At 58.4% G+C, this 27,356-nt stretch overlaps 2 protein-coding genes across 3 annotated transcripts in view; one reads left to right on the plus strand and one right to left on the minus strand.

Annotated features, from left to right (window-relative positions):
- Window positions 1-27,356, minus strand: part of Tbcd (tubulin folding cofactor D) — a 107,869-nt gene that overhangs the window by 43,793 nt on the left and 36,720 nt on the right. Inside the window, exon 13 of the mRNA XM_046463143.2 lies at window positions 25,535-25,629. Coding sequence (XP_046319099.1) covers window positions 25,535-25,629 — 95 coding nt within the window. The remainder of the gene's footprint in view (window positions 1-25,534; window positions 25,630-27,356) is intronic.
- On the plus strand, window positions 12,727-21,165 carry Znf750 (zinc finger protein 750). 2 transcript variants are annotated; one of them, XM_046463144.2, is made up of 3 exons: window positions 12,727-12,914; window positions 17,464-19,061; window positions 19,360-21,165. In XM_046463144.2, the coding sequence occupies exons 2-3, from the start codon at window positions 17,641-17,643 to the stop codon at window positions 20,060-20,062; spliced, it is 2,124 nt and encodes a 707-aa protein (XP_046319100.1). In that variant the 5' UTR covers window positions 12,727-12,914; window positions 17,464-17,640; the 3' UTR covers window positions 20,063-21,165. The 2 variants fall into 2 exon arrangements, with proteins under 2 accessions (XP_046319100.1, XP_058441209.1); XM_058585226.1 differs by lacking the exon at window positions 12,727-12,914 and having other exon boundaries at window positions 17,049-19,061.

Here is a 27,356-nt window from a genome sequence, read left to right on the forward strand (position 1 = left end):
GGGAAACTAAAAAACCAGAAGCACATGACCACCATGCCAGAGGGGGAGGAGCCAGTCACGGCCCTGCATGACAGGTGTGCAGGGCCACCGAGACGGCCACACCCTCGACGGGACACCCAGCAAGTGCACGCGCTCTGGCAGGATGCGGCCCAGCAGCCTCCACAGCCGCATCTCCATGACATGGCAGGAGGGAAGCCAGCAGCTTCCAGACCACCTGGCACCCACAGGCAGCCCTCTCTGGGGCAGATGGCCCTGGTCCCCACATGTGAGCTGGCCTGAGGTCCAGGGCAAGGCAGGGCAGGAGGCCACGACAGGGGCACGAGCCACCTGCAGCAGCACCTTACCACGGCCCGCCACGGCACGGACGCATCCAGGACGGCACCCGGAGGCAGGTCACGCAGCAAGCCGCAGGGTGACCTTCAGAGTCCCCTCTGCCTTTCTGCTCCTAAGAATTTTTTATTCTACTTAAATCACAATACAAGACGAACGTGATTTCATATTTTTTGTGCACATTTTTATACCAATAAAATAGTGAGATTCATAAACTCACCTAAAACTACATAAAATCAGTTTATTTCAAAATAAATTCACTTTGGTTATATCTGCTTCCACCAGGCATGAGAGCCCCAGAGCAAGCCTGCCACAGGACAGGCAGTGGGCAGGGCCTACAGGCTACAGGAGGCCCCTCACCACAACGTCAAGGTCACCCCTCCACAGACTCGCTTCTTCAACGAACGGCAGCAAGACACCCACATGGGGCGGGTCACGGCCCCTCACCTGAGATGGAGCCCCCAGGGGCTGCTCTTGCCAGTGGCCACACCATCCTCTCTCAAGCCTCGTGCAGGGCTGGGCAGTCACCCAGGCCAGCCACTCTGGGCTGTTCCACATCCCCTCCCAGAGCCTGCCCACCGACAGCAGCCACTCCCGCTCCACTCGTCCTGCTCTGCCAAACCCAACCGCTCTAGAAGGGGCCATGGGGCCACACAGGCTGCCCCTCCCATCTCCCTCTCGAGGGCACTCGACCCCCACCGGCTGCCCACCAGCCTTGCAGCCCCACCATCAGCCACAGCCTCCAGGCCCCATGGACCTCCACCCTAGGAGGCAGCACCAGGCAGACGCGCCGAGCAGCCAGTGGAATGAGCTCTAGTCCTGAGGGCTGCCGTGGCCACCAGGAGCCACACCCGCCTCCCAGGGAGCACAGCCCAGCGAGCGACCACTGCTGCCGTGGCTGGGGAGGCGCACCACTCCAACCCGACGGGACCAGACCCGGTCCACCTGGAGGACCCAGCCTCTGTACCATGCTGACCCACTTCTGTGCTGCAGGGCAGGCGTCAAGGGAACAAGGACTGTGGAGCCTGACGAGCCGAGGCACTGCGGAGGGCACCTCGTGGGGTGCAGACCAGGGGCATGGCTCAGGGCCTCAGACGGCCTCGAGTGTCAGCTCGGGCTCCGCAGGATGAAGCTGGGCCCCCAGCAGGCGGAGGGGCAGATCCACACTCACACCCGCACACCTGGGAGCACCATCCGCCCCGGCAGGCGCGGCCCCCTTCCCGGGCTCTCCACCCCAGCTCTGTCCCCAGGTGCAGGGAGTGGTGCCCTCATCTCTGGCTAGTGAGGGGCACTGAGGAAGGTCCACCTCCGCCAGCCACATCAGGTGACAGCCGCTTCTGAGCCCAGTGTGTCCACTGTCAGTGCTACCTAGCAGAACCCCAGCTGGTCTCCTGTACCCCAGTCCAAGGAGTCTGCACAAACCCATGCTGCCGCCCTGCTGAGAAACCCAGGGCCTCAGTAACACCACAGCCAGCTCCAGGGTCCGATCAGCAGTGCCCCGGGCCTGCCAGCCTCCACGCAGTGCGGCCCGTGAAGGCGGGTGAAGGCGGAAGCTCTGCCCATGGCTGCTGGAAAGCTAAAGACTGACAGCAATGAGTAATCCTCAATGGGAAGAAGAGACCCCACTCGGGCTCTGGTGCACCTCAAGGTGGCAGCCGCAGCCCGGCGAAGCAGGGGTCAGGCCTGCATCCCCACTCCTCAGTGGGCCCTGCCACCACCTGACCTGGCTGTGTCCAGACTGGGCCATGCAGGGGAGGTGGACATGGCACTCGCAAGGTGGGCTCACAGCTGGCCGGGAAACCTCGGCCCCAAGGTTTTATATGAAGTCCTCGTCACAGAAGTTCAAAAGCACACAACTCCTTCCAGATTCAACAGGTTTAAAATAAGGAAACCGTTCGAAAGCTTTGAACAGACCTTCCTCCTGGCTCCAGTTACACACTGCGAATGCCTGTCAACTGTACCACGCACCCCAGGGGCTTCCTTTTGGCAAGGGAGCCCAGCAATGTAATTTAAGCACCCTCCCCTCCAGACAGCATGTCATGTGTTCACTGCCAACTGCCCAAGGAAAAGCAGCCTCCAGGGGCGAGAAGCTTAACCCCCAGATCCCCGCATGCCTACATCAGGGTCTGCAGAGCCTGCAGGCTCAGAAGAGCACAAGGCTCCTCCTCAGAGGCGGAAACAGCCTGTCCTCAAGACCACACCACAGTGACATCTTCCGAGCCAACGAGCTGCGCCAATCCTAAAACAAGTCAAGCCCCAGGGCGAGTGTGCTGTGTGGGCTCGCGCGCACAGAGCTCGTGCAAATCCACCTTCAACTGGACAGCGAGGCATGTGCAGAGCCCAGCAGCAGACAGCAGAGGAAAGCATGGTAGCATGGACAGCCCTCACAGCAAGGGAAGTGATGGTGCACAGGCACTGGGCAGGGGTGCTGGCCATGTCAACCTTGGGGACTTCACCTCCCAGACCCTGACCCACTTCATCCCACAACGGGGCTGCATGTGGGCCACACTCAGGTCCAGGAGCCCATGCAGAGCCTGAGCCCGGAGAGCACCAGCTTCCCAGAGCAGGTGTGGCCACTGCCACTGCCACCTGCCTCTTGTACCAACAGCCATCATACCGTCCTCAAGAATGCAGTCCAACTTGCACAGAAAAAAATGCCCACACTAGAGTTTGCTGGGGGCAAGAGGAAATGACAGACAGAACGCCTGCCCACAGGCCTCTGGGCCCCCAGGCCCCACTGCAGAACTGCCCCAGAGGCCCCAGCTGCCAGTGGCACGGCCACCCGTCACCATGCAGGAGGTGCAAACCTGTGTGCTCTGCCTTCAGAGGGCCAGCAACCCCACCTGGCACCCAGGGCACCTGCCCAGCACACCTGGACTGCCAAGTGTGCTCCCCACAGGCGTCACCTGGCTCTGCCCTCCCCAGGGGCCTCAGACACTGTGGGCATGGTGCAGTCACCCCCAAAGCCCCAAGCACACTCTTGCCCCATGCCAGGTGCTCAGCCCACTGACCAGGAGTTGAGAGACAAGGCCCCTCCCAGCCACACGACCCAAGGACCCCATGAGTACCCCACAGGGTCGGGGCTGCCTCTGCCACGGCCAGACATGGCACCTGTAAGCCTCAGCGAAGGCCTGCCCTAGAGAAGCGCAACACCGGAGGTGAGGTCTAGCCTGAGGACAGGCCCTCAGGAACACCTGCAACTTGCAGAGCGAGCCTGGGTGATGACAAGGAGCAGCCTGTGCGTGCCTCCGCCATGTCCCCCAGGGACAGGGCAGCTCCTGCCACACCACACCCCACTCGCCAGCCACAGCATAAGCCAAGTCGGCACCAGCTCCCAGTGGCTCAGCCAACTCCCAGGAAGTGGTGAGGACACACCAGGGACACACACACACAGGCCTGCTGTCCTGCATGAGGGCAGCGGAAAACCCGGCAGCCAGGCGCCCTCCAGACCTCAGGGGGCCTCTGCACTCAGACCCCCCAACCTCAGAGCTGCTCCTCAAGCAGCGAGACGGGGACTTCCAAAATTGCATTCAAAACAGTAAGAGAAACTATTGTCTCTGAAAAGGCCAGGCGTCTCTCGTCCCAGCGACACGGCAGGCCGAGGGAGGAGGATGGAAGCTCTAGGCCAGCCTGGCACCTGTGCAAGGCTCTGAGAGAGAAGTTAAAAGGGCGCAATGAGGCTCAGAGCATGCACAAGGGCCTGGCAGGAGCTCGCGATCTACCCCCGAGTGGACAGCAGAGCCCATGCACATATACACGTGCGCATAACTGGAAGCTTCTGCCCCAGCCCGGACACGGTCGGTTCCACGCGACGTCATGGGAGGAGGGCAGAAGGCCTCCTGCACACGTCTCCACAACCTCCTGTGCAGCTACAAGTGTGCAAGGTGTTTAACAACAACATGACCAACAGAAGCTGAAGTGAGGACAGACCCCCATGAGAAGACTGACTGCTCACCAAGGATGCAGAAAACTGACGACTTGGGCTCAGATGGGCATGCAGCACGTGTGCCCTGGACTGCTGCACTGGGCAGCCCTGCAGAGCACAGACGTGTGGGGAATGGCGTCCTGCAGTCACGACGTGTGTGTCCCTCCAGGGTCCCCTGCGGACACTAGGCCCAGCCTGCTGATTTTGAGCAGGGCCCTGGGTCCCGTGGTGCACTGTGCTCTCATAGCATGAGCCACGGGGTCAAAGGCACTCACTTGTGGGCTTCTGGCTCCCCGTCCCCCACCCTTCTACTCTTCACCTGACAGGCTCAGAATCCCCGTAATGACCAAGTCTAAAGGTTCTGAGAAGTGGGTTTGAAAACTTCTGGCAGCAAAACCTGACTGTATGACACCAGGGCTGTTTATACCCCCGACCGAGAGTCCTTCTGCGGACTCAGCATGCGTTCTGAGCAGACAATCAGCGTCCCCACTGTGGCATGGCCCACACCTACCAAGGTGCTCAGAACACTCGCAGCATGACCAGAGGTCTCCTGGAATCTGGGCCTCTCACCCCTAGGCCTCTGGCAAGGGGCCATGGGGTCTATACCAGCAAGACCTTTCACACAGTGATGGACCGACCCATGGACAGCAATGCCCACATCCGTGCCAAGCAGTAGCTGCCTCCACAGAGGACCGGCTCAGGACCACCCACACTTTTTCCTTAAAGACGGTCAGGGACAAAAGGCAGTGAAAGGCACCTGATGATGGGGAGCAGAGACTCATGCTCAAAGTCCTGTCCACAGTGCAAAGGTTTGAACAGACGAAGAAGGGCACAGGGTTGAGAGCCCAGGAAGGAGGGCACCACCCTCCCCAGGGGGAGCAATGCCTCTTACGTTAACTGAAGATGCTACCCACACACCAGCCCTGCCGGCCCTCACCCCGGGGACACCACAAGGGCCTTTCAGCCAGGTGTCACCTCAGAATAAGAGGACATCCCACAGCAGACCTAACAATAACTGACCTGAGGCAGGCCAGGGCATCACAGGCCCCCAGCTGGCTGCCACCAGGCCCACCTCAGCAGCAGGCCATGGGCCAAACCAAAGAACCCCCAAGACCTGGCTGCTTCTCCTCCACGCACAGTCACAGACAAACGGACCCTGATATCCACGGTGGGCGTACCACAGCCCCACGGGCTCTGTCCCCTGGCGGCTGGCCAAGGTCAGCAAGGCATCCAGGGGAGCAGATCACAAAGCCCTCAAGGAGGAAAAGGATCAAGCCCCGCACAACTGCCCGGAGCACAGGGCACAGGCCCTCCTGGGGTCAGCTCTGCCCACCCGCGCCCTGCGAATGCCCGCGGAAGGCCGCTGCCACTTCCCTGCGCTCACGGCCAGAGCACCACTGGCCTTGGCCACGTGGCTGCCTCCCACTGAGGGACACGGCCAGCACCCTGGGCTCAGGTTGGTCTGGCTACCTCTCCTCAGCAACCCCAGATGCTCCTCACCAAGTCAACGCCCCCAGGAGACACGGCCAGCTCCTCCCACCTCTCCCGCCATGTCCCGCTGACTCTCAGCTACCCCAAGGCAAGAGCCTGTGGGTTCCTGCCCCCAGCCACCACCACTCCACCAGAGGGGAAGCTCGGTGAGCTAGGCGTGCCCACGGGCAGGAGGCGCCCTCCGGGAGCCTGGGTGCACTCCTCAGCGCTCACAGGCCACTGGCCCAGAAACACCCCAGCTAATGACAGAGGGCCGAGTGCAACAGCTTGAAAGGAGCAAAGCGTCCAGGAGGATTAAAGGCTCCTCCCGGAAGTGGGGGCCAGCTCTGCCCTGACTCACAGCAGTCAAAGAACAGGGCCAGGTACGTAAAGGACCCTGAGAGGCCAGCACACATGCACAGACGGACCAGGAGCACTGAGAAGGCGCTGGACACCACAAGTCACCAGGGGTCATGTGAGTCGAGGCTGCAACAAGGTGCCCTGTGTCCTACCGCTGCCAGCACCACTGTGGGACGCTGGCAGGCCAGGCGGACCTTGAGAGGCTCTCCAGCAATCCCACACCCCCGAGAGAACACAGGAGCCCACCAGTCTCAGCGAGCCAAAAGCCCAAGGGCGCAGGCGGAATGGGCCCTCCACAGCGGGAGAGGCCCAGCCTGGGAGCCCTGAGGCTGGGGGACCCCAGCAGCATCCTGCCTGAGAGAGCTGAACCCAAAGTCACCGCTGAAGACCTGACTCTGGGGAAGCTTCTAGAAAGAACTGGACAGTCTCCAGGTTCCCCACAGGTGATGAGAGTGCCCCAGGGCCCAGCGAAGCAGTAGCAGTGTGGCCTTGCAGGTGCTGACATCCTGAGCTGCCCCTACAAGGTGGCCTGAGGTGACTGCATGTAGAATTCCACACTGACTCTAAAGAGGAGCAGTGGCCTTCAACGTGCTCTGAGACGGGCCCAAGGCGGACTTCTCCAGGGTGCTGAGCAGGCAGGGCGAGCAGGGGCCTGGCACAGGGCGCAGCGCCTGCTGGGACTGAGGAGGGCCGGGAGGCTGAGGGGCCTGTACGTGCAACAGAGCTGCCCATGGGCTCAGGGAGGAACCATGCCCAGTAGTGATGCCCAGAGAGACCCAAGGAGCTGGGCCTCCCTGCCACCCGAGGGGACAGTGAGAAGGAAGCTCTGTGATCGCAAAGGGGTTTCTACACACTGCACGTGCTGGTGCCCCCAGAACTTGGGCTGCCCGGTCAATAGGATCCTGAACAGGGCAAGGCCCCAACACCTTGCTGGCTCCGCACAAGTTAGGGAGGCACCCTCATCAGACCCTTCAAATAAGTTTGTTAAACTGCACATGAAGTATTTTAATAAAAGATGAAATTAAAAATGAGCCACAATTAAGAAGCCAGCAATGACCAGTCAATTTGGATATGTTGACATACCCATAACCTACGCATCACATCCCACACGATCTAACACCTTACAGTATAACAGCACACGTACACACGTGTAGATACAGAAAATGCTACTGACATTAAAAATGCAATGTTCGGCGTTGACAAAGGAAAAGACCCAGCAGATACAAGAACCTGGTGAAGATAAAGAATGAGCAGAAGGAACTGCAGAAAATACAAGGTGGAAAGAAGAGAAAGAAAACATGAAGAAAAGGGACCAGAAGTCAGAGTAAGGACCTGCATAGGTCCCACAAGGAGAAAACAGAAACACAGGGATCCCAAAGAATGAGTGATGGAGAACTTTCCAGAAACAAGGACAGCTGTGAGTCAGACACAGAAAACCTAAGCACATAACCCAAGGCCAACAGAGAACCTGCATCTGAACTCAGAGTGGGCTGCAAAGCTCCGAGCAGAGCAGGAAGCCCAGCACGGAGGGAGGGCGGACGGCACCTGCCCCAGGCTGTATGAGGAGAGACGGTCAGGGAACTGCCGCGGCGGCCACCAACACACCTGAGTCACAGGGGCTCCAAAAAGCCAGAAGAGGTGAGACTGTCCCAGAGGAGAGCTCTGAGATGCAAAAGGACACCACGGACAAAAGAAATCCTGCATCTGTGGAGAACACACTAAACAAACAGTGTCTTTAAAAATAACCGTGTCTAGTGTTCAGTAAAAAGAACCAGAACTTGACAAATGCGGCCCACCCGGTGAGGGGGGCACCGCGATCCAGGGTGGGCAGAGGTCACCTCTGACGTCAAGCATCCACACACAGCACAAGGGTCGCCTGGGAGAGACGCCGAGTGTGGTCTCCAACCGGCACACCACCCTTTCCAGCCAGTGGTTTTCAGCTGGACAGTGGGGCCTTGGTGGCTTGTGGCCTAGGACCCCGCAGCTCTGAGGCTGAGGTTCTCTGCTGCCTGCGAACGGGCAGTGGGCATGTACCTCCCCCTACTGCAGGGTAACCATGCCCAGGCTTCACCAGCTACGTGGACCCTCCACAGATGTGCAGATGCACCACGTGCTCTGGATCCACATGCGACACAGACACTCTGGGAGGTGCACGTCACAAGCACGTGTGTATGTACACCTCTCGCTATTCTGTGGTCGCACTGGCTCGGCAGTGAGAAAGACAGGTATCTTTTTATGTGTGTGCTCTTAAGCCATAATTTAGTCACCTGTGTCAGAGTTGCCACCAGCACCACACATTTAATGCTGGGATTGGAGCTGATAAAGCCTAGGACAAATGACCAGTCTATGCACGATGCCAGCCAGGGGAGGTGGCCAACTTCTCCCAGGGCGATGACCTCCTACCCAGCGCAACCTTCTCTTGGAACCGCGAGAAGGCACCTGCCTGCCAGCCAGGCAGGCTGCAAGGCCCTGGCAGAACCCTGTGGTGTGTGCGGTGGAAGGACGCCGTGCGTCACGTGCAGAGGACTCACGGCCACCCTGCGCTGAGCCGTCCCAGCACACAGCACACATTTAGCAGAGCAACTCCTAATTCTTACCTGCAGAACGTAAAGTGAGTTTGAGAGAACAGAACCATCTAGAAAGACACTATTGAAAAAAAAGATAAAAAGAGTGTAAAGCACAGCAGAAGACGAGGGAAGAGAGGTCGAACGACTGCCTGAGACAGAAACAAAAGCCACCACTGCAAAGGACGGACCAGATCACTCCGGAGGTAGCCGAGAGAAAGGGTGGCTGTCCCAGGGAAGGGAAGTGGGGTCGGGGCAGCGGGAGGCCAGGCCAGCGGCGGGGCTGGCTCACCAAGGCCTTCCGATTCCTGTTGTCATGCTTCTCCACGGAGTTACTTGTAGCAGGCGGGGAAAAAAAGGAAGGCTGGATGCCAACTTGTTTTACGTGTCCCTGTTCAACTTAACTGAGTTCTTAGTGGGCTCCACGCAGGCTGAGATCCATGTCCTGCTTGGCGAGGAGGGGGCCAGGCAGTGAGGACGGTGGGATCCTTGAGGCCTCAGCCAAGTTTCCCAGCCCAAGACCGGACTCAGGCTTCCCCTTAGACAAAGGCAGCCAAGCACCCAGGACCAAGGCTGGCCACCAACAGGGAGAGGCTCCCCTCACTCGCCAGAAGGTTCACGCGGATTCCAGAATTCCCCTGCTCAGGAGGGAGGAGCTGCCCACAGGCCACACTCCCCACTGCTGCGGGCCCTCTTGTCACCCCCACCTCTAGACAGCCAGCTGCACCCTGAGGAGGGCCCTGGTGCGGGTACCTCCAGCCCCCCAGCAGGTGAGCCCTCCCAGAGCTGCAGGGTGCAGGCCTCACTCAGCAGCAGAGGCCAAGGCCACACCCTGGTTCCAGGCAGAGACAGCAGCTGAAGTGAAACACAGCTCTTGTCCGTCAGGGCCAGCGTCCCTCGGGGCCCCAGCATCTGCAAGACACAGGACTTACCCCTGGGCTCCTGCTCCAAGAAATGAGAGAAGAGGAGGTAGGCCTGGCTGGTGGCTTTGAGTAATCCCAGGACAGTGCCTAGGGTCAGGGCCCTCCCTCAATCCAGCCTCAGTCCCAAAACTTGGCAAAAGGGGAAGAAAACCAGGGAAGGAAAAGAGGGACCACAGAAGTCCCAAACCCAAGGAGGGGTCCCTGGGGAATGGGAGCTGTCACGTGCAGAACCAGCTCAAGCCTGTGTTTCAGGGGTCCTGAGATACACCCAGTACGCAGTACTGGCCGGGGCCACAGAGGACAGGGTGTTCCTGAGTGACCCTCGCTTCCCACACTGCAGGAGGCAGAGGTGAGCAGAACCAACCTTCCTCTGGATGCAGTGCCCCAGAAGGAGAGAAAACAAGTGAAAAACACCTCGGGGACTCACTTGAAGGTCCAAAGCCTAAGTGACTCCTTCCTTCTTCCAGGAAGTTCCATCCAGGAGGCAGGTGTGGAAAGTGGCTCATCAGACCTGGAGGAGGCCCATGGACCCTCACACAGAAGGACGATACTGCCGAGGGGCATTAAGGGCTCTCGCCCCAGCACAGCGAGCAAACTGCAAGGCCACCACACTGTGCCCAGTCTGGGCCACCTCCAGAGCACAGCTCAGCCCTGGAAAGCAGGCTCATGTGGCACAACTGACTGGACAACCGACGTCCCGCACTCCAAGGCACCTACACCTGGACCATGCTCAGTGATGATGGTCAGCTGCTATGCTACCCACTCCCTACCCTAAGATGTGACCACCTTGGTCAGAGACCTCACAGCAAGACGCAGAGAGTCAAGCACACACACAGCGGGCTGGCCCTCAGGAAAAACAGCAGAACAGGACTTTTTCCCCAAGGCACAAGCTTCAGGGTCAGAGAGGACAGGAGAGGTAGCAACAAGGTTTAGGAGGCTGGGCACACATAGGTCCCAATACCCCCAGGCCACGTGAGTCCAAGGCCCGCGACACGGCAAGCTCAGGCCTCCTGAACACCCACCCCGACACGAGACAGATGGACCCCTGGACACGGTCACGGAGGGAGGGCCTGCAGCAGCAGACAGAGCACACTGAACAAGGAAAAGCTCACGGGGATGGGAACTGCACAGGCTCGGCACCCACCCACTCCTGCTGAAAAACTTAGGAATCAAAAAGGAGCACCCAGGGGCTGGGGTGTGGCTCAGCGGTAGAGCGTTCACCTAGACATGCGAGACGCTGGGTTCCATCCTCAGCACCTCATAAAAATATATGGATAAAACAAAGGTGTTGTGTCCAAATGCAACTAAAAGAATTTTAAAAAAAAAGCAGCAGCGGCAGCAGCATCCAGGGGGTGTGGTGGCACACGCCTGTGATTCCAATGCTTGGGAGGCAGAGGCAGGAGGATCGCAAGTTCAAAGCCAGCCTCAGCAAAAACGAGGCGCTAAGCAGCTCAGTGAGACCTGTCTCTAATAATATACAAAACAGGGCTGGGGTGTAGCTCAGTGGTCGAGTGCCCCTGAGTTCAATCCCTGGTACCCCCCCCCAAATAAAAGGAGCACCCAGAATGCTGGGAAAGCCACAGCAGCCCCAGAGCTAAGGACACAGAGGGGACAGTGAGCTGCAGGCTGGGCTCAAGGACACCCCCGCACGGGGGGATGTAGGAAGGGATGCAGGCAGGCCCAGGGGGTCCTGAACGCTGGCCGGCTCTGCACCTCCACCCCACTGAGTGCAGACCCCACCCTGAGAGGAGAACTGTGAACTGAGAGTCAAGAGCAGCCCACCTGAGCATCAGGAAGTGTGTAGGGTGGTCGGATGCAGGAGAGGCTGTGTGGGCCCCAGGAGCAGCACCCAGCAGGGCAGAGGGAGACTCCCCAGGAGGCGGGAGGTGGGCAGCAGGAGGAGCGGGCAGCCAAGCCTCGCCTGCCCTGGGGGAGGCCAGGAACACGGCACTGGAGCAGAGGAGGGAGCACTGGCAGCAGACTCCAGCACAGAGCTCACCAAGGGAAGGTCCAAGGGTGCCAGGCAGGGGCACAGGCCCAGACCCGGCACCCCCCGCCTCCTCGCAGGTCTGGCCAGCACAGAGCCTGTAGCCTCAGGCAGAGGACCTTTCTGCCTGGCTCTCTGGAGGTTGCCCACCCTCCCAGAGTCCTCCCAAGGAGGCCCTGCTGGAACACTGCTGGACCCTCCAGGGCAGCTGGGTCCTCAGTCCCACCCTGTGACCTTAGCCAGTGCCCAGCTGTCCAGCAGAGCCCTGCCCAAGCCCCAGACCACAAGAGCAGGAGACATCAGGAAGCAGTGCGTGTCTCAAGCCAGCGAGCTCCAGGGCCTGCCCACGCCAGGAGACAAGAGGACAGCAGGGAGCTGCTCTCTCATGGCAGGGCTGTGGACTGCTGTGACTGAATTCTAGGGCCAGGCAACTGCAGGAAGTGTCCAAGAACTGGGTACGGAGATAAGCAAGTGGGAGCACAAGGCTCACATCGGGGAGAGCAGTGACAGTGTGCCCTCGGGTGTCTCAGGGCCTGTGGTGCCCCAGCCTCTGCCAGCGGCCAGGCGTGACCAGGGCCAACAGCACCCACGGCCTCCTTTCCTGTCCCCGAGTCAACACCACACGCCAGACCTCACGAGCCAACCGGCTCCCCAGTCGCACGTCTGCCTCACTGGTGAGGGCCAGAGGGAGTGCAGCGCGGCTCCCACGAAGGCTCCCGGCGCCGGGTGCCGTCCCGGGCATGCTCCAGCAGGTCCCCACAGCAAGCGGGAAGGGAGCTCCTTCCCAGCTGCCCAGCTCTGGGGGAGCCACCACCAAGCCCTTGGGGACAGAGCCAAGGAAGGCCAAAGGCCTCGTAGCCAGGCAGCCACCTTTCGGGAGAGCCCAAGTGTTCTGCTGCCGCACACACATGCCCAGTTCTGAAGGGAGTCACGCGCGGTGTCTGCCGGACCCTCAAAGTCTATCGCAGAGCAGCCGCCCTCTCCCAGTGACCTGCGTCCTGGCCCACAACACGCCAACCCTAACCCCCTGCCCCGCTGGCATCCAGACAGCACTGCGCTGGCCCTTAAGGGCCAAGCAGGGGTGCCCCAGGGGGCTGGGGGTGGCACCTGGCTGGTCGGGACCATGCCCAGTGAGGCTGTGGGGAGCTCAGTCGGAGCAAACCCACGAATCCTAGCTGCGGGCGGAGGAATATCAGGTGCATCTCTACGCCCTGAGGGCTAGACTCCTACACTTAAATCCCTCCCACTGGAACAGCCGGCTCCAGTTTCACCAAGCCAGCGTGAGAACAGAACCTGCTCCTCAGCTCAGCAGAGACACATCCTCAGGCCACCGCAGGTCCCTCCGCAGGCAGCAGGTACGTGCATCTCTCTCCTCTCAGAACTAGCCCCTGCGTCTTTCACCTGGCTGAGGAGCTGCTGGCGGTCGGCTCTGCCTCCCTCCCAGCCGGGATTACTCAGAACCCAGCAGGTGCACAGCGGGAAGCAGGCAGGGCTGAGGCTCCGCTGGGGCTGGCACTTCACTTAAGAGTGTGGCCAGGGCCGCCCGCTGGGAACCCGGCGCTCCCTCCTTCTGCCGCGGAACTGGGGATGGGAACCAAGTGTGAGCTGAACTCTGGTTTCTACCTGAAAAAGGCAAGAAACGTGTGTGTGGGCATAAAGGTTGACTAGTCGCTGGTCTTAGTTTTAGTTTATTTTTTAAAACTTTTTCTCGGGCCAGGTATACTGGGGATTAAACCCACGGGTGCTTACCCACTGAGCCACATCCCCAGCCCTTTTTGAGACAGGGTCTTGCTAAGTTGCCCAGGCTGGCCTCAGCCTCCTGAGCAGATTTCTTACAACTTTTCAATTTTAAAATAAGTTCTGTTTTGACACAACCTTTCAAAAACAAAACTTAGCCAAGGAGATATGTTTTTGTTTGCTTGTTAAGGTCTCTCTCTCTCTCTCTCTCTCTCTCTCTCTCTCTCTCACACACACACACACACACAAGCTGTTTTTCCTTCTATGAAATTTGTCATGAATCTATATGAAAACAATCACTAATCAAAAAAAGGAAAGAAAATTATTGACCAAATCTCTGGCCAAGTCTGAGCAAAGTCAGACGTGGCTTCTGCAGGTCTGTCTGCGAGGCTAGCCCAGCACCTGCCTCCTGTAGCGAAGACCCTACAGAATCCTAGTGGGGTGGCCGAGGATGGCCGAGGAGAGCCGAGCTCGGGGCAACCTGCGTGGGCACTGTGCTGGCACCAGCCCCTGGCTGCTCTGCCCCTTTCTTCCAGAGACCCCAGAGACTGCCCTCTCCCCGGGTGATGGCTGTCCTAAAGGCCCTTCATTTCAGGGCACAGAAAGTCTGGGAGGGAGTGGTGGCCAGTCGCTGCAAAAGTGCCACTGGACTCACAGATCCCGTTCTTGCGACACCCGGTGGGTAGCCGACACTGGCGTGTCCCGGAGTGGCGCAATCCTGCCACATCACAGCACTGTGATTACAGCGTGCCCTTCAGGACGGTGCACCTGCGGGGCTCTGTGCCAGGCAGCCGGACACCAGCAGGAGGAGCCTGACGGCCCTGCTCGGCACGCAGGCCAACAGCAGGTCAGGCAGAGCTGCCCAGCCTGCCCAGGGCTGCCCCACAAAGCCAGGCTGTAATTACCCGTGTGTCCTACAAAGTCCTTAAAAGCGCTCCTGGTCTGCCGCCCACGTTCAGACTCCTCAGAACCTCTGTGAACAAGCCAGCCGCTTGCCACGGCCTAGGACCAGCGCCACCCTAAATGTCCACACTCAGGAGCCTGCCCAAGTCAAGTACTTTAAAGGCAAGACCAGCCTTCTGCGGCAGAGCCGAGAGCTGGACACCGGGACATTTAGTGCTGAGGTCACAGGTGGCCTCTGTGTGATCAGCAGGACCGACCCTCAGTGCAAGCACTTGTTGCACCTCAAGTGTGTTTTCCAGTAACTGTGCCCACTGTCCTCCGTGGACACCGTCTGCACTATGGCCAAAGTAATCTGGAAAGGGAGGTACTGGGGCAGGCAGAAGAGGGAGGGCACCCAGGCCAGGAGGCTGCGAGACGCCCTCCTGCCCACCCCCCCCCAACGGCAAAGAGGCAGAGCAGCAAAGGCAGTATGCACAGGGCACAGACACCGCCCAGCAGCAGGCAGTCCCAGGCTCCTCACCTTTAGAAACTCTGCCTTGGTATGCAAATCCCCATTACTGTAGACAGTGAGGCTCTGGATTTTGCTATTTGGGCAACAATGTGCTCTTTTTGAATATTAACACCAGCAGCTGCCAGAGAGTATGAACTCCAATAGGCATAAACTGCCCAGGCGGGACTACTTCAAACCTCTGCCACAGACCTGGAGGCAGACAGTGGTCACGGCTGTAGGTTAGCTTCTTCATCCCCATAAACCCCTGAGTAGGAGAGAGCGCTCCCGGGCTGACATCATCGCCCGAAAGCTTACAAAAGCTTCAATTTTATCCCACTTACCTCCCCAGCACGGCTGCAGTTTATAGGCGAGTAGCTGTGCCTGTCTTACACCTGCAGCCAAGCGCCCCTGCTTTAATTAGCAATTGTGCAACCAAAAGGTTAGTTTATCCAAGTCCCAAGTGCCAGCTGGGTCTCCCTCTCTGGGCTGGTCCCCACCAACAGTAAGCCCCGGATGGACACAGGGCTCACCCAGCCCACCTGCCATCCTGAAAGCTAAGTGGCCAGAGAACAGAGGCAACTGGGGGCTGGGGGTTGTACTCGCAGCTGCTCAGGAGAAGCGGCAGGAGGATGGCAAGTTCCAGGCCAGCCTGAGCAGCTTAGTGAGGCCCTGTCTCAAAATAAAAAACAAAAAGTGCTGGGGATGCGGCTCAGGGATGAGCAGCTGGGTGCAGTCCCCAGTACCTGGAGAAGGAGAGGCAAATGGTTCAGACCAAAATCTCACTTACGGAGGGACCTGGGACCCCCGAGGGCAGCCCACCACAGCAATGTGCTTCTCTGCTGCCCCAAAGCTCTGCAGCACTGAGCCAAACTGCTTGGAAGCGCTGCTGTCGCTTGCTGATATCCTGAGGGACTTCCCATCCTTCCCAGTGCACAGTTGGGTGTCCACGTCCGCCCTTGGTATCGCAGGACATGGATCACACTTGATAAGTGCCTGCAACTGTCATCACCTTGGTCACGATGCTGCAAGTGATGAAATCAGCTCCCAGGGCTGGGCATGACACATCCCAGGCAGCCATGGGAACCGGGCCTGCAGAGGTTCTCACGCCTCCGGAATCGGGAGCGCACGGAGCGTGCCCGCACAGGCCCGCTGAGTTATCTCCCTGGCCCGCAGGGCTGGAATTGGGCCCCAGGCTCCCTCACCCGTTGGGAGGCAAGGAAACCCTGCTCTGTTACCCAGGCCAGACCTGCCCCCCAAAGTACAGGCTGAACCCATAAGGATTCCTTCATGATTCTTCTTTTACTAAAGAAGGAAAAAGAGAAGCCATAGAGCCGCCATCACGCACTCCCTGCTCGGCTCTGGCACAGCCCGCGCGTGGCTTCTGCAGCAGCACTGGGCAGGCCCCACCACTCCGCACTCGTCCCGCGGCTGTGCTCCACTAGCACCCCCTGCTTTCCCCCAGGGAGGGTCCCACCAACGAGCAGGGCCCACTTTCCTACCCAGCCACTTCTCAACAGGAAACATCCTCAAAGCTCAGCTGTGTGAACAGGTGTGGGGGTCACCTGGGCAGTTCTTTATGCTTCCAGGAACTATGAGTAAGTTAAGAGACAGCTCTCTCGGAACCTCAGGTGCCCAAACGAAGCCCATCCCGACTCCCAAATGCAGATCCCAGTGGCTGCTGTTCCGAGAGCTGCTCCCTGAGGATCTGGCCACTGTACTGCTTTGTGGCCGAGTCTCACTGACTCCACTTCACAGCTGAAAACGTACTTCTCACACCATTCCCACTGAACCTCCTCTGTAAGCTGACTGGAGCATCTGGGTGCTGGAGGAGACCCTTCCTTTGCACACTTCCTGTACAGATGGAGGTGCCTGGTCTGGGTTCCTTGTCCCTCACACACTTCTCCAGGCCTCCCAGGCCGGCACTGCCCTGTCCTCAGCTCTGGACTGGGGGCACATACACCCAGTGCAGGGTGGCTCTAGAGGACACCTAGGGCTGGGACATGCAGCAAGACCCTAGGGGAAGCAAAGGGGCAGGCATGAGCCACATGGCTGAGGCCAGGCCCACTTCCTAGGGGCTGAAGGCAAGCAGCCTCCTCCACGATCCAGGCCACGTGCTCCAGCCTCCTCGTGACCGTGCGGGATAAGTGGCTTTGGTGCTGGTGTTTGCAGGCACAGCCAGGGAAGAACAGCGTGAATGTGAGTGCCGACAAGGCAGGCAGTGGACACATGCAGTCACTAAGACTGGCTGACTTGCCCTGACAGCACTGCAAGCCACCTGAGTGGACCTAATATGGCATTTAAGTCTGCAGTAAGACAACCCCAGTGCGACTCACGAGGGCCAGGCTGGAGCGGGTGACAGTGCGCTGGTAACACAAGGGCACCGGCTGCACTTCCCTGGTTAAGCACCAGGTTTCGGGAGCATGGGCACAGGTCACTGCAAAGCAGGCAGCCAAATGGCCCTGTGACAACGCCTGGGGACAACCAAAGGGGCTGGGGCTTGGCCCCTGCAGAGCACGCTCCAGGGAAGGTCCCATCATGGGATAGAGGCTCCCAGAGAAATGCAGTGCTCTGAACTGACACTAACCCTCCACGCCTGCCACCTGACCCCCAGCCAACTCTCTCAGTCAGGAGCTAGTGGAGGACAAGAGGCTGCAGGTGCAGCGGACGTGCTGCCGCTCCCTGGAGTGCCTCTGCTCCAACCCTCCCCAGTGCCTGAATGGGGACACCTTCCAACCACAGCCTCCCCTGACTCCAGCCTCTGCTCTGCTTTGCAGCTCCGGGCAGCGGGTGCGAGACCTTCCTCGCCAGGCCCTCGGCACGTGGAGCTGGCTCGGTCACGAACACACGGCCACAAGGCGAGACGGGGGCTCGCCTCCCTGGACCCCGTGTCTGGACTAGCGAGGAGCGGGCAGTGAGCACGCCACGTGGCAGCCCTCAGTCTGACAGACACCATGAGCCTCCTCAAGGAGAGGAAGCCCAAGAAGCCACACTACATCCCGCGGCCCCCAGGGAAGCCCTTCAAGTACAAGTGCTTCCAGTGCCCATTCACCTGCAACGAAAAGTCCCACCTCTTCAACCATATGAAGTACGGCCTCTGCAAGAACTCCATCACACTCGTGTCAGAGCAGGACCGCGGCCCCCGGTGCCCCCGGGCCCACGCACCCGACCCCAGGCCACCCCGGCAGCAGGCGCCCACGGCACAGCTAGCCTCTCCCCAGCCCCTCACTGATGGCCTCCCAGGCTTTGACCCCCAGCCCCAGCAGGGCTCTGGCAAGGAAGACGTGGAGGAGAGCCTGAAGCTGCAGGCTCGGAGGACCCACGCACTCCCGCAGAAGCCAGGCCTCCAGAAGGAGGAAGCCCCAGAGGCAGCCCTGGGAACGCAGCCTGCTTTGGACATGGCCCGGCCTTCGGCGTTCATTCCAGTTGGGGAGCACAGACTTAAGGGGCCCGAAAACACGGAGGGGCCCGAAACGCTGTCATCAACCAACCCTACCACCAAAGCCACAGCCTTCCACACCAAGTCTGCGTTCCACACTCCTGGCTACCCCTGGAAAGCGGGCTCCCCGTTCCTCCCACCCGAGTTTCCACATAAAATCCCACCTACAAAGGGGTTCGGTGCCATCTCCCCTTACGTGCATCCCACGATCCCAGAGTACCCCCCGCCCTTCTACACAGAACACGGGCTGGCCGCCATCTACTCCCCCTACCTGCTGGCCGGGAGCGCCCCCGAGTGCGACACCACTCTGCTGTCTGTCTATGGGGCCCCAGACCAGAGACACTTCCTGCCTCCCCCGGGGCCAATCCCCAAGCACCTGACCCCATCTCCATCAACGTATGATCACTACAGATTCCTCCAACAGTTTCACTCCAGTCTGCCAATTCCTTATGGATTTTACAGACCAGAGTCTGCGTTCTCCTCCTACAGCCTCAGGCTCCCGCCCCTCGCTGGCGTCACTCGGGAGCAGAGTTCCCGCCTCCTTGAAGAAGCCACCCTGGCCTACCCAGCCTCGAGTCCCTCCGAGTTAAGCCCTTCAAACTCCCACAAAAAACACACAGAATTCGAGAAAGAAAGCCCAATTCCTGAAGCTAAAGACCCTTCCAAAGATGGGCAGCGGGACATGGAAGGAGCCAAAATGAGCCCCCGGGCAGGCAGTGCAGCCACAGGCTCCCCGGGAAGGCCAAGCCCCACCAACTTCACGCAGACAAGCCAGGCCTGCGAAGGCCTGTGTGACCTCTCCAACAAAGGGTCCCCAAGTACCCTGGGATGGCGCCCGCAGCCCGAACAGAGCCCCACAGCCTTCAGACCCGTCCCAAAGAACACAGACTGCTCTCACTCCCAGGTTCCTGCAAACAGCACAGAGTCTCCCAACAGGTAAGAAAGCTTCACTTCTGGGCTGGGGTCGTGGCTCAGTGGTAGAGCACTTGCCTGGCATGTGTGGGGCCCCGGGTTAGATCCTCAGCACCACCACGTAAAAAATAAATAAGTAGATGAACGGTATTGTGTTCATGCACAACTAAAAAAATTAAAAAAAAAAAAAAAAAGATTTACTTCCACAACTTTGACATAGGCTTCTTGGTTGTGCTCAGCCAGCCAAGTGCAACCTGATTAAATGTTTTGTGCTCCTTTTACTAAGCAAATGCCCACTAAGCCTTCTCTTGGCTTCTTCTAGCCTCGAGGCCGAGAATGGAGACCCTCCAGCTCAGACAGCAAGCGCTCTTCCCATCACCGAGGCCGCACACGCCATCCCCGAGGATGGCTCCAGGACAGGCCCCCTCAACCTCTCCAAGAAGTCAGAGCCAAGACCTGCAGCTGCTGGTGGAGCCGTGTACACAGGAAGTGCCAAGGCAGAGGCCCCAGGTTTCACAGAGCTGCAGGACTTGCCCCTCAATCTCTCTGTTAAGGACCCCTGCAATGCCCGGGCTCCCAGGCCTGCCGTCCCCAGCCCACTGCAAAGTGCAGAACCCGCTGCTGCTCCCAGGACTGGGAGAGGAAGTCCCCAAGATGGCTCAAGTTGTGCTGAGGCCCAGCAGGAGGAGGGCTCAGGTGGGAAGGCCCCGGCCTCCCGCGTAGTGGACAGCAGTGACGAGCAGAAGCAGACGGCAGCTGTGGCCCTCTGTCAGCTGGCAGCCTACAGCCCGGGAAATGTGAGGGTGGGTGAGGGGGAGCCCACCACCCAGGAGTCAGGCTGCCAAGATGCACCTACTCCTAGCTCCACAGAGAACCAGGGGACTCAGTGTGACCTCAGACCCAAAGGACAAAAGAGGGCAAGTCAAAGAGACACAGGAAAATCACAGCAAGGAAGTAAGAAGACAAAGCCAAGTGACACGGCCGCGCGAGTGTTCACACTGCGCAAGAGGACCCGGGTGTCCTGAGGCCCGCCAGGCCCAGGGCCCTCTCCACCAGCCGAGCCATCACTCCCCAGTCAGCTGCCACAGATGCAGCTCTCTCTTTTCCACCCTTCAGGACGCTGCAGGGCACTCCCGTCTCTGGTTGTAGGAATGTCTGAGACTAAGGTTTGGCCTGCTTCTCTGCAAGTGGAACGGTGCCCCAGGTTCTGACGGCCATTTTGGTCCGGGACAGACTGCTCTGATTGTCTGACACTTAGCCTCATGTTTTAAAGTAAACAGCAGTCACTACAGAACACGCCCACTGGCTGGCTCACCAACATGAGGCTACCTATAGAAGTCACCTGATCCACAAGGGAAAACGCACACTGATTAAATGTTTTGTGCTCCTTTTACTAAGCAAATGCCCACTAAGCCTTCTCTTGGTGAGGGCAAGACCGACTCATGCCAACCTCCTGACCTCTCAGTCTCACTCCCTAACCCTAAAATGACATGTATGTTGCTAACTCTCCAATAAATTCATGTGAACCTTAAGGGTACATAAAATGGGGACGTCTGAAATTCTGTGGCATCTTTTGGAGTATTTTGCAATGATGGTGAAGAAAGAGTTGATGGCTGAGGCAGCAGTGAGCCCGAGAAGGCAGCGAGTGGGGGTGTGCGTGGCGTGTGCTTGTGAATAAACCAGTGGCCACTGCCTGCCCTGGGGGCTCCTCGAGGACCATCCCGAGTCCTGGGCCCCCGAGGCTGGAGCTGGGCCAGGGCTCCCTCCCTGCCCTGTCCCCACACCACACGGCCCCCCTCATGCTGGCCTGCTCCTGAACCCAGGCGTGGGTACCAGGGGCCCTCCCTTGGGGAGGCGACTCTCAGTTCATGGCCACGAGAGCACCGAGGCCCACAACACTGCTGGGGGCGAGTGTGGGCGCCTGTGGCACATGGGGAAAAGACCACACCAGGAGCACTGCAGCTCTTAAAACTGCCGATGCTCCCAGCTATCGCCTGAGGGAACGAGGCCTCCTGACACTGCCAGCTCAGACAGAGGAAAGTAGGGCTCATGCAAAACCCTGCCCGATTCTGCAGGAACACGACTTGCCAAGGACACCCTGAACTAAAATCACTGGCCCATAGCTGCACATTAGCAAAGTACTCTTTCAGCTTGATTTGAATCAACAATTTTTCCAATTGTTTTCACTTATTTTTTAAAAAGACACAAAAGTCGGGTGTGATAATGGAGTTTCACGTGAAGTTCCATACTGATAATTTTTTAAAGACTCAGTCTAGAAAAACTCTTCCTTTGCGATAAAAAATCTCAAAATCTTCACTAAAAATTTTGAGAGTCAATTAAATATTCCTGAGTAGAGTTTTCTGTATCAGGAAAAAATTCTCCAGGAAAGTAGTGAAAATGAATTCACAGAAAAAAAGGAGGAAACTCCGTGAGAGAAAACTGCCCTGGGTTTTAATGCAGGCGACAGACATGAAGCTGAAGAACTAGCTGCCCTGCATGTACTTAGGAGTGGCACAGTGCTTTACCTTAAACAACGGGGTGTGGAGAGCAAAACGGGGCTTGTAACTGAATAAAATCATAGAGAATTGGATATACCAACTTCTAGAATTACTTATGGAAAAAAAGACGACTGCTGAAGACCATCACTAGGCGATGCACCAAGGCCTCCAAGCCCTGGGGAGGGCCAGGAGCCCTCCTAGTCCCGGGGAGAGCTGGGAGCCCTCTGAGCCCGTCTGGGTAGAGGCATGAGTCCTCTTGGTATTTCTACTTCTCAGATTTTAGGACATATTAAGAAATAAGTAGGCCAGGCGTGGTTGTGCACGCCTGTAATCCCAGTGGCTTGGGAGACTGAGGCAGGAGGATTGTGAGCGAGTTCAAAGCCAGCCTCAGCAAAAGAGAGGCACTAAGCAACTCAATGAGACCCTGTCTCTAAATTAAAAAATACAAAATCGGGCTGGGATGTGGCTCAGTGATTGAGTGTCCCTGAGTTCAATCCCTGGGGCCCCCCACCACCAAAAAAAGAAATAAAGAAAGAATTAGGCCATCACATTTCAGCTGAAGGGCAGCTCTCCGATGTCTGTTCTTGAGACACAGAACAGATTTCAGTAACCAAACAGCACAACACAATGTCACTGCAACAACAGTCTTGAAAGCCACCAAGCCGACAGACAACTGCAGCCGCAGTACGTCACAAGCAATCATCTCAGGAAGAGGAGTCTCAGGACTCGAGTGTGACTGTATCACAATACTCAAATCTGTTTTCAACTAAAACGGAGATACCATAAGGCATCCACAGAAACAGAAGAGTATGCCCATTTGTTTACAGGAAAAAAAAAAAAAAAAACTCACAAAGAATCCGTGAGGACGGCCAGACTTTGGACTACCCTAAGACTTTCAACCAATGCCTTAAATGTCTCCAAGCACTAACAGAAACCAAAGAACCCAAAACAAGCATGGAAGACTGATAAGGATGAGAGTTACAAAAAGAGACCAACAGAACCTCACAATTGAAAGGTCAGCTGCAGTGAAGGACCCCTAGAGGAGCATCATAGCTAGGTGGACACTGGCTGAGGAGCGAGCAGTGAACGTGAGGATCAGGCCCCAGAAGTCACCCAGTCTGAGAAGGACAAAAAGGAGGGGTAAAGGAAAATGCGCAGAACCCACCAGATCTGAGGGAGCCTCGGGCATTCTGATACACACACGACTGGAGCCCAGAAGGAGAGGGAGAACAGCGTGGGAAGACTGGAGAAGTAATGGCTGAAAACATCCTAAGTTTGGTGAAAGATGTAAATCCACATGCCCAAGATGCTCCACCAACAGGAGTGACAGTCATTACTCAAATCAACAAAAAATTCTCCATTGAGTAATGACAGCAAGGGAGCAAAAGGAATCACACCAAAAGCCCAATGAGATCAGAACGCTAACCTTCCAAAAGCAAAATGCCAAACAAACCCATAAAATGCAAAAGTGGGAGCAGGTATGCGCATTTTAACAAAATAGTAAAGCTAAATGAAAGGAAGTCCTGGTGTTCAGATCCCCAGAAACACAGAACAGAGCCCTTTAGCGGTGGCCTTGGGTGAGAGAGCACTGGGCTCCCTGTGCTGAGACCAGGACAGGCAGCAGCTCGCGTCACATGCAGGGACAGTGGCTGCCAGCACTCCCTGAAAGGCTACCACAAAGCCAGCAAAGGCCCCTCTGCTGCACCTCTGTGCAGTGGGCAGTCGGCCTCCTCGGAGGCACGGGCCCCAGCCATCCCCAAAGCAGATGTTGGCAGCAGCCTCTGCCTTCCATCTGACCCCTGGGCACACGCCCATGAAGCTCACCAGGTCCTGAGCACACCGACAGCAGCACTGCTCATGGAAGTGCTCACGGGCACCCAAGGTGGGAGACAGGGCTGGAGTGGGCAGGCAGGAAGCTGGGCCCCCAGGGCACGTCTCTGTGCAGCAGGGCTGGAAACTAGACTTGAGCCAGGCCTCACCAAGCTCAGGCCGACCCCCAGGAGTCAAAAGGGGGCATGGCGACCTGACTGGACCAGAGAGCGCGGGCAGGCAGGTGGACACTGAGGGCCTTAGCAGGGCTGGGCTGGGGGCCAGCTCCCCTGACCCTGAAGACGCACACACACCCTGGCCCCCAGCACTCTCCAGGACCCCTCTCTACAGGTCTACAGACCCTGCCCTGCAGGAGCCCGGGTCTCTCCGTGTGGCTCTAATAACCCACCCCTCACATCTGTCCCCCTAGACCACGACTGGCAAGCCTTCACCCAGAGCCTTGATAAGCCAGGGACTGCAGCAGCCCAGAGCGCAAGTGCGCACCAAGGAGTCTGCACAGAGCCACCGGGCCATCGCTGAGCTCGTGAACTTCCAGAAGGAAAAAGGTCCACTTCTTGGCACCTGTGAAACCGCGCCCCTGCTTCCTAAGACCGAGCGGGCCCTGTTCTTTCTTTTTTTTAAATATTTTTTAGATGTTGACAGACCCTTATTTTATTCATTTACTTATACACAGTGTAGAAAATCAAATCCAGTGCCTCACATACGCTAGGCAAGTGTTCTACCACTGAGCCAGACCCCAGGCCCCCCACACCCCCACGCCCACCCCCACCCCCATTCCTTCTTATCTGACGGTGTGACCTTCGCATCATCTCCAGTTTAGCCTGTAAAACACCTGCCATCTAGAGACCCCTGGACCACATCTTCAAGGATGCTCACTGGTCACTGGGGCATGAAAATGAAACTGTGACGAGGTGTCCTCTCACACTAAGAGGCCGTCACCAAAGAAACGCTGAGTGAGAAAGTGAGGCCGTGGGAACCCCCACACGTGGCCGTGGGACAGCCAAGGGCAAAAGCAGGTGGAAAAGCACCGCTTCCCCACGACACGCCGTCCCCACAGAGTCCACAGCAGAGGACGGACAGGAGCAAAAGCACCGCTTCCCCACGACACGCCGTCCCCACAGAGTCCACAGCAGAGGACAGACAGGAGCAAAAGCACCGCTTCCCCACGACACGCCGTCCCCACAGAGTCCACAGCAGAGGACGGGCACGAGCAAAAGCACCGCTTCCCCACGACACGCCGTCCCCACACAGTCCACAGCAGAGGACGGGCACGAGCACTTCAGGGAAAGCTGCACCTGGTGCCCAGGGCAGCCTCCCGTGGCTGGCCCACACAAAGCCTTCGCTCCTCAGCAGGACAACATCACAGCACCTGGGAGCCCAGGCTCAGGAGGGGTGCTGCAGGAGGCAGGCCCGTGGCTGCCCTGGGCCCAGGACTCTGCCTGGATCACCGAAACCCTCCCAAGTTCAATCACGGCGCTGCACAGCTCTAGCACACCAGGGCATCTGGCTTTAGGCTTCGCGTGGGTGAACTTGAACCACGCAGCCATCTCAGTGGAGCTGTTTTTTAAGAAAGCAGAAAGATGAAACAACTGGCAGGCTCTGGAAGATCTCCCAGGCATCTCAGTGCCAGGGCAGCTGGGCACTGGCTGGACGCAGGTAGCATCGCTGAGGCCACCGGCTTCAGGAAGTACTTCTGTGTGTGGCTTCTGTGACACATGCAGGCAAGGTCCTTTCCGATCTCTGCAGGCCCCACTCCTGCCCTGAAGACCCCAAATGGCTCAGGGCCACAGCACCCCCACCTGCATCCCTTGTAGGCCCCAGGCTCAGTTCCACTGCCACCACTGCAGAGCTCCCCCAGCCCAACTCCCAGCTGGGACAAACTTCATCACTAGGGACACTGTCCCTGCAGGTGACCCAGGATGCTGAGGAACACTGAGGTGCCCTCAAGGGGCAAGAAACTCAGACATCACAGGGCCCATGGCCCTCCAACCGCAGCACACAGCACCCAGAACAGAAGGGCCACAGCAGGCGGAGAGGCAAGGGGGACTCACATGGACGCTGTGGAAGAGCCCCGGCACCACGTGTCTAATGTGCTCCACAGCCAGCCACCCTGGGAGGCAACTCAGCAAGAAACCTGAGGCTGCAGGCCCACGGGCTTCAGCTACTCACCCTCCTTGAGTCGCGACGGGAGCAGCAGGCCTCGTCTGCCCAGTTCCGCCAGTGCCAGACATCCGCCGTGCCATGCCTTGTCCGTCTCCTGAAAACTGAGAGCAGAATTCCGGGGTCAGCTCTAAGCTCAAAGCCCAGTTCCGCAAGGAACACAGGCCAAGCCCATGCTCTGAGCCCATGAGCCCCACGGCTGACCCAAGAAACAAGATGCTCCAGTTTACCACAAACAAGACTACTGCGCCATACCCCTCCTTGGGTCCCCAACAGCAGAGGGCCCAGCCCAGACCCAGACCGCCTGCCAGCCACAGGCAGGCCCGCCCCACGTGCTCTACCACAGCCACAACACCCCAGCTCTTCTGCACACCCAGGCACAACCTCACTCAGCAACAAGCAGCGATACACGTCAGGGAGTCGGGCTCAGCAGGGATCCCACGTCCAGGCTCCAGCGTCCCTCCTGCCTCAGCCTCCCAAATAGCTGGGCTTCAGATGTGCCACGTGCACAGCCAAAGCGTGGACTTGTAATGAAGGCCTGCCATAACCCTCATCAGGTCAAAGGTCGTATTTCACATTCAATTAAAATGTCCCTTTGGGGGCCCGTGAACCTGCAGGTGTGGCCTGCCATTACCTTTACTGTGAACAACTGCCTTTCAGATAGATGGGGGCTGTGCTTGGGGATTCACACTTGCTTCCACATGAGCGTGGAGACACACGTCCCCAAAAAGAGAAACACTATAAGGCTTTAGCCAGCTCTGATCAAATGACTCCACAGCAAGGACCGTGAGGGAAGCCGTCCACACTGACTGCAGCACACCGGCACACTTGGTCACCGGACCTCCTGCCCACGAGTGGGCGTGAGCCAGGCCTCCGGAGGCAGCCTCCTGGAGGAAAGCTGCCCAAACTCGGGCACAGCCATGATGTCTGAGGCCCCAGCTGGCCAGGCGGCTCTCCAAACCTAAGCACCACCACCCTGTTTTCAGAAGAGGCTCGTCACACGGCTTGTGCAGACAGGAGGGCAGCATGAACGCACAGAACCTTGTCGCCCTGCCTCACGGGGAACTCAGACAAGCCATCCCTCTCTCAGTGAAGGGGTGTGCTCCGTGGTCCCTCCAGGCTGGCTGGGGAGAGCACCAGTCACTGGACACCAAGGGGATGCAAACATCAGCCAAGCAGTTGAAGGGACCCAGAGAAGTGGCAGTGCACAGCAAGGGAGCACCCACTGGCAGGTCGGGGACTCGGGCCTGTGCTCGGAGCCAGGGTGCTGGTCCTTCTGTCAGCAAGCCTGGGGTGAAGAATCAAGGGTGCTAAGACTACTTCGAACCTCCAAACTGGTGCACACTGGAGGTTCAACTAGCCACACAGAGGCCCCAGGCCAAGATCAGGCGCGGGGAGACAGGGCAGTTGAGAGCAGCACACGCCAGGCCCCTCAGGGCCCCCAGGGAGGAGGAAGAGGCAGAGGAAGCTCCAGGAGGGCCCGGGTGAGCAACCAGAGGGAGGTGCAGCAACACCACGAGGAGAGAGGGGCCAGGAGGGAAGCACGAAACCGATGCCCGCCCTCCTGCAGGCGGCTCCTTGGTGCTCCCTCTCCCCCAAGGAAGGAAGCCCCAGCAACCTGGGCCACTGCAGGGGAAGTGCACAGCACTGGCACACCAGCAGAGGCTGCACGCTCACCCATCCCGGCCTGCACGGGCAGCGTGTGCTTTCTGTAGGAGCTCTTCTACTACGTGCACGGTTATTTCAAAAAAGACGACCAGTCTTTGACATGTTTCCTGCATTTGGTCAACTGCCACTGAGCAGCCCCAAGGCCAAGTGCAAGGAGGAGCCT

Source organism: Marmota monax, unplaced genomic scaffold (assembly GCF_021218885.2).
Source record: "Marmota monax isolate L192 unplaced genomic scaffold, Marmota_monax_Labrador192_F-V1.1 WCK01_AAM20220418_F8-fsc00220, whole genome shotgun sequence".
Taxonomy (NCBI): Eukaryota; Metazoa; Chordata; class Mammalia; order Rodentia; family Sciuridae; genus Marmota; species Marmota monax.